Consider the following 6,941-nt stretch of genomic DNA (forward strand, 5'->3'; position numbering starts at 1 on the left):
GCACTCTACTCAGGGGGACAGCTTGAGGCTCAGTATCAAAAAAAAAAAAAAAGAACTCTCTTTCAAACACTTTTTTCTGGGTGATAATGGTAGGATATTGTAATGAATAAGCATTGCCCTATTCACCATAGTCAGTTCTTTCACTGACGCAATGAATTCAGGGGGCAGAAATATCAGATCAAATGGCTGCAACACCACAGATCAGGTAGCAAGTAGAGGAATGGCTCCCACAAGAACTTGTGTTATAATGGTAGGAAATGTCCAGAGTCTTTTTTGATCTCCCTGATTCTTTTACAACAATATTTCTAGGTTTTATCAGGAGTGTTGGTTCAGATTCTTCAACATTAGCCTCAGCAGGGTTTGCAAAATCAGATTTTCTACCTTTACTAATGACCTTTTCTTCATACTCTTCAAGAAGCATTTTGACTTTTCAATTAAAAAAATTTGCAAATCCTAGATAGTTAATCAGACGACCACATCACAGTTAATCAAACAGGTGGTCCAGATGCTTATCTAAATGCAAGATGGCTTGCTCCCAAGCTTCCTGGAGGGAGGCTTTATTTATCATCCCATCTCTGCTTCTTATCATAGTGCCTGAAGGCTGCCAACAAAGTGTCAGAGTTTTGGTAAGTAATTTTCTTCAAGGGATGTGAAACTGCTGTAATCAGGGCTCAGTCTATCCTTACCTGGAAAATATTCACCCAAGAGTCTATTATGGATGAGATCACTAACTCCATACTCCTCAGGACAGAGATAAACTCCAAATGCATGGTCTGGGGAAACATTCATTGTTTCTGCAACGGGACCTAAAACTCTTCCAAGTTTATGTTGAAAATTTTCTTTGGAATCATCACCTCTCTTAGATACAACCTTAGTTCCTCTTTTCATCTATAGTTTATGATGGGAATACAAAGCTTTTGCCATCGTTTGCCCATCATTAAAATGTGGTGTTAGGACTCCATGTAAGTTAAATCTATGGAAACCTGATGCATTTTAGTTTTGATTCTTTGCTTCTCCCACATAAAAATCACTATGCAGGACTTTCCATCTTTGGTGGCAGTATCTTCTTACCAGTATTATACCATCATACTACCTCATTAAATAAATGAGTGAAAAAAATGTAGAACTCAAAATTTGTACAAATTTTGAGAACATGAAATATTTTTATTAAGCTTATTGAAGAAAAAGAAAACACCAGAAATTTGAATTTATTTTCTTGGTTTAAAAACAAACAAAAAACCCCACATTCTATATGGCTGATTTAGTTTTTGAATAATTTAGCATGTCAAATATTTAAATGATATATTTTTCAGATAAATATTCACTAATTAAACTGCTATTCATGTTTGTAACTCTTCAGGGGAGTAGCTAGCCTCAAAGTAGTGGTTTTTAAGCAATCTACACCATTTAGTTACTGCCAGGTTTTAAGATTGCTAATAGCAAGCCAAAGAGAACAGTTTTCTGGTAGTGTCATACATTTTTTTTTTTTTTTTCAGACGGAGCCTCAAGCTATCCCCCTGGGTAGAGTGCTGTGGCATCACAGCTCACAGCAACCTCCAAATCCTGGGCTCAAGCGAGTCTCCTGCCTCAGCCTCTCAAGTAGCTGGGACTACAGGCGCCCACCACAATGCCTGGCCATTTTTTGGTTGCAGCCATCATTGCTGCTTGGCGGGCCCAGGCTGGGGATTCAAACCCGCCACCTTAGGTGTATGTGGCTGGCGCCTTAGCCGCTTGAGCCATAGGTGCCAAGCCAGTGTCATACATTTCAAAAAGAAACTAACAAATATTTTATTTCTAATTTCTATATATGAATATAGATGCTGGTATCAACTTTTACACTAATCTTTGAATGCTTACTCATACTTTTTGTTGTTAATCAGGCCCAAACGAGGTTTGAACCCACTATGTGTATGTGTGGGGGCCAACCACTGAAGAAAAACATCAAACAACTTCTTAAACAAATCAAGTATAAAAACAATTTGAAGACATCTTTCTTTTCATGTACAATGGCATGCCCTCTGAAGGCAATAGACATTTGTTCCTCCATTTCACCAAGACTTGGCCAAAGAATATGAAAATTATAACTAATTTTTGAAGGAATTTTTTTTTTTTTTTTGAGACAGAGTCTCACTCTGTTGCCCTGGGTAGAGTGCTGTGGCATCATAGCTTACATAGCCTCAATCTCTTGGACTTGAGCAATCCTCTTGCCTCAGCCTCCTAACTAGCTGGGACTACAGGCATGTGCCACAATGCTTGGTTAGCTTTTCAATTTTTAGTAGAGATGGGGTCTCCCTCTTGGTCAAGCTGGTCTTGAACTCCTGAGGCTCAAGCAATCCACAAACCGAGGCCTCCCAGAGTGCTAGGATTATAGGCATGAGCCACTGTGCCCAGGCTTTGACAGGAATTTTTGATAGGAAGTATTTTATATGAAAATATCAGGTACTTCCAAAAACCATTCTGAAGCAGACAAGCTATCAATAATGAAAAGTAATTTTGTACATTACTTGACTAGCATCTACTTCTTCTTTCTCTTTCTAATAAGGCCCAAACTTTCTTCTATCTACCAACTTTTCCCTTAGGATATCTACATCTGAGAAAGCTGACCTCAGCCCCAGCAGCAGGAATGATTTTGTCTGGCTTAAGATAGGCAATGTTTCATTTCACCAGCCACAATGATTTATTTTGGGGGGAGCTGCATATGATCCAACATGATTTTTTATTTATTTTATTTATTTTTTAATTTTTTGAGATAGAGTCTCACTTTGTCACCCTTAGTAGACTGCCATGGCATCACAGCTCACAGTAACATTTAACTCTAAGGCTTAAGCAATTCTCTTGCCTCAGCCTCCCAAGTAGCTGGGATTACAGGTGTCCACCACAATGCCTGGCTATTTTTTTTGTTGCAGTTGTCATTGTTGTTTAGCAGGCCCAGGCTGGGTTCAAACCTGCCTGCATTGGTATCCGTGGCTGGGGCCCTACCCACTGAGCTATGGGCACCACCATGACCTAACATAATCTTAAAAAGAATTCCATGCTTATTACTTGGAATGCTGTCATAGGCATATGAACTTGGAAGCAGTGCTTATACTCTCCCTCTATCATATCCTACCAACAACTTTTCATAAGGCTTCAAATTCTTTAGAAATTGTATATTTTAAAAATTTACAATTTTTAGCCACAAGATCGAAGAAAACAATTGGTAACACTTTAACTATAAATTGTAGTCCACAAAATAAAAGGTTGTGGGAGTTAGTGAAATTAGAAAAAAACTAACATCACTCAATAGAACTAAAACAGAAATGACTCACCACGGTGGAAAGTGACTGGCTGAGGACGGCATATAGCTATAAAAAGAAAGTCACATACAACATGAATGAAGATGTTATTACTGTTTACTATATATAGAATTCTCCATGACAGGTGAAACTTTTTAATAGTTTCTTCTTCTAACAAGTAAAGACAGTAAACTAAAATAACAATAAAATGTCAGCCTTATAAATGCAAATGTCCTATCTTTCCACAAATCTTTGACTTTTATCTAAGAAATGGTTATCCATGCTTTAGAGGCACCAAATAAAAATTATATAATTTGGCAAACTATGAGGACAATATTCTATCTATTCTTGCCCCTCTGAGAAGATTCAAGAAACACTTTGGCCTAATAATATAGGTGGTTTGCTTCTATGCCCTCCACAACACTCAACTTAGTGGTCCATCCTCACCAATGACAATAGCTTTTGAAGTTTTTGATGCAGTGATTAAAGGAAGCAAGGTAAATTTCCCTTAAATTCTATAGGAATAGTAGCTAAACCTGATCTATAGCAACTGAGGAGAGTTAGGAGGGCTTTGCTACACATGCCCTCTACCCCAAACATCTAAATCACTACTGTTTAAAATATTTAAGTTTAGTATAAGTGGCTGTAGGTATGACTGAAAAGTCAGTTTTGTGATGATGTTTTTCTATACTAGGAACATAAATACAATTATTACTAGGTGTGCTTTTAGGTCTTAGATACAAATTCTTACCTATAAGGGACATGCACAGCTCCTTGTCAATGTGTCCATCTTCAGTCAATGCCCCAAACACCAAACCATCAGCACCATAGAGCTTGGCAAGACGAATGTCAGCCTTCATCACCTCAATTTCACGATCTGAATATAAAAAATCACCTCCACGTGGTCGAATCATCACAAAAACCGGGATCTGGACACTCTGCTTCACTACTTGAAGGACACCTATAAGAACAGAAAGCAGACTAAAATTGAAATATGAACTAAAAGCTCAAGGAAGTCAATAAAATACTACTGATCATTAATTATAAAGAATAAGTATCTATGTATGTATTTATATTTATTTGAGACTGGGTCTTGTGCTGTCACTCATGCTATAGTGCAGTGACTGATCATATTTCCCTGCAAACTCCTGGGCTCAAGCTGTCCTCCAGTCTTAGCCCCCAAGTAGCCAAGACTACAAAAGTGCACCACCATAACCAGTCAATTAAAAAATAATTTTTTTAAAAGATGAGGTCTTGCTACATTGCCTGTATTCAAACTCCTGGCCTCAAGTGAGCCTCCCACCTCTATCTCCCAAAGACCTGGGGTTACAGGCACAAGTCACCACACCCAGCCAAAAAGCAATTCAGAAAATAGAAGATAATGCTATTTAAAAGCATCTTTCAGTTGACTCAACAAAAAATCCTTACAATTCAGAAATCTTTTACTGGTATGTGACATTTGAAAGAGTAATAACTACCAGGTTCAATGTTCTTCCAGTGTACTATTCTCAAAATCCAGTTTCTTCTTTCTGATTATAGCTCTAGTTAAAGCCTACTATAGACATGGCTAAATAGTTCCAGAGTTTATGTATTTTTAATAGCCAAAGAAATTTAGCAAAACCCTTTTTGAAAAAGCTATGTGAAAGGGAGCAAAGTCCTACTTCTTTGCTATTTTATGTAAAAACCTAGGAATAAAAGTATGCAAATATGACACAACCACATAGCTAACTCAGAAACATACAAGCCCTGTGACAAGCACCATTAGTTGTTTACCCAATATAAATTTGTTTTTGTCTTTGCCAAGAGAACCCCAATTTTGCAGCGGATGGTAGTATGCCCAAACCAAGTAATTAATCATGATTGATGATGCTAAAAGTAGACTGTACTCAAATTTACAGATATGTTCTAGAGATTTTAGAATGGACAGAAATGCCCTCCTTCAGTGTGAAAATTCCAAAGGCCTACTGCACATACAAACATTTTATACTAAATGATGGTATCTTCAACCTCGGAATAGCATAACTTAGGAGTCAAACGCTTATACAAGGACTTCTGCTTTTGGCCAAGACAGCATCAACAGTGACTGGATTTACCCTCCCGCCTATAATAGCCAAAAAAAGCCAGACAAACTACATGAAACAATGGTTTATAAGACATTAGACATCAAGTAATGGAGGACAAAGATCCTTGAAAGATGGGAAACAAATGAGGTGAGCTCTACAATTGACCCAGTTTGCTCCCCTGACAATTTACAGGCTACAGCCCAGAAAAGAAGAACCCAGGTAGAGTCCAGAAAATTTCCTAAGTTGCAGAGACAAAGTTTAGAGTTCAGGGAAACCAAGGCAGCTAAAGTTTGCAGACAGCATAGAGAGGGAAGAGAACTCTGGAGATCTATAGAGAACACCCTTTAATATTCAGCTGAATACTGACTATGCATGCATGGAAAGGTGGCTTGGTGTCCCTTGGTTAGTGGTTAGGGCACAAGCATCGTACACAGGGCTAGTGGGTTCAAACCCAGCCCGGGGCTGCTTAAAACTAACAAATAAACAAATAGCCAGGCATTGTGGCAGGTGCCTGTAGTCCTAACTACTAAAGAGGCTGAGGCAAGAAAATAGCTTGAGCCCAAGTTTGAGGTTCCTGTGAGCTATAACGCCATAGCACTCTACCAAGGGCAACAAAATGAGACTGTCTCAATTTAAAAAAGAAATTACACAAGGCCTGGGAAAGAACCACTGAAGAAGATTAGAAATAATGTGCTTGTCATTCACACTGTGCCAAGAATAATGCCTGTTTCCATTAGTCAGATAGGAAAACTTCAAGATTCATGGGCACTAGGTACAGTGCACAGAAGGGTTTTGCCTAATAGTGGGGAATAATTAGCTCCAGATTTGTCTAACAAATCTTAACAAGAAGACCCAAAAGGACCAAACTGTTTCCAAGTAACCTACAATTCAAAGAGTATTTATAAGAATATAAAAATATCCGCTGTTTTATAAAGTAAAATTAAAATCCAGGTAGAGGCTCAGTGCCCGTAGCTCAGTGGGTAGGGCACCCAACACATACACCAAGGCAGGTAGGTTCGACCTCCGCCCAGGCCTGCTAAACAACAATGACAACTGCAACAACAACAACAACAAAAAGAAATAGCCAGGTGCTGTGGTAGGCCCCTGTAGTCCCAGCTATTTGGGAGGCTGAGGCAACAGAATCACTTGAGCCCAAGAGTCTGATGTTGCTGTGAGCTGTGACGTTATAGCACTCTATTAAGGGTGACATAGTGAGACTCTGTCTCAAAAATAAATAAATAAGTAAAATAAAATCCAGGTAGAAAAGTAAGATACATCATTAGGTATTAAATCAATCAAGTGAAACAAACCAAGAACAGATACAGATGTTAAAATTAGCAGAGAAGGTCTTTAAAACAGCTATTATTACTTTATTCCATATGTTCAAAAAAGTTAAGAAGAAGCACTAGAGAGAAAAAGAGTAGCTCATTAGTGACAATTTCGAATAGTTTAATATAAGAAAAACTAAAGTCTCTGAAGGAAGGAGTAGTGAACATAGAATACTGAAAAAATTCCAAACATGATAAAAAGTATAAATGTGCACATGAAGAAACATAAAGAAAACTACACCAAGGAACAGCATAACCAGAAATAAAAAAAAAAA

General features: G+C 38.0%; 1 protein-coding gene across 1 annotated transcript in view; it reads right to left on the reverse strand.

Moving 5' to 3' along the window:
• The window catches only part of CUTC (cutC copper transporter), a 28,086-nt gene that overhangs the window by 10,744 nt on the left and 10,401 nt on the right, over positions 1–6,941 (reverse strand). Inside the window, exons 4-5 of the mRNA XM_003787271.3 lie at positions 4,027–4,236; positions 3,309–3,344 (exon numbers count right to left, since the gene is read on the reverse strand). Coding sequence (XP_003787319.1) covers positions 3,309–3,344; positions 4,027–4,236 — 246 coding nt within the window. The remainder of the gene's footprint in view (positions 1–3,308; positions 3,345–4,026; positions 4,237–6,941) is intronic.

This window comes from Otolemur garnettii, unplaced genomic scaffold, assembly GCF_000181295.1.
Source record: "Otolemur garnettii isolate 467f Iridium unplaced genomic scaffold, OtoGar3 scaffold00021, whole genome shotgun sequence".
In the NCBI taxonomy this organism is placed as follows: Eukaryota; Metazoa; Chordata; class Mammalia; order Primates; family Galagidae; genus Otolemur; species Otolemur garnettii.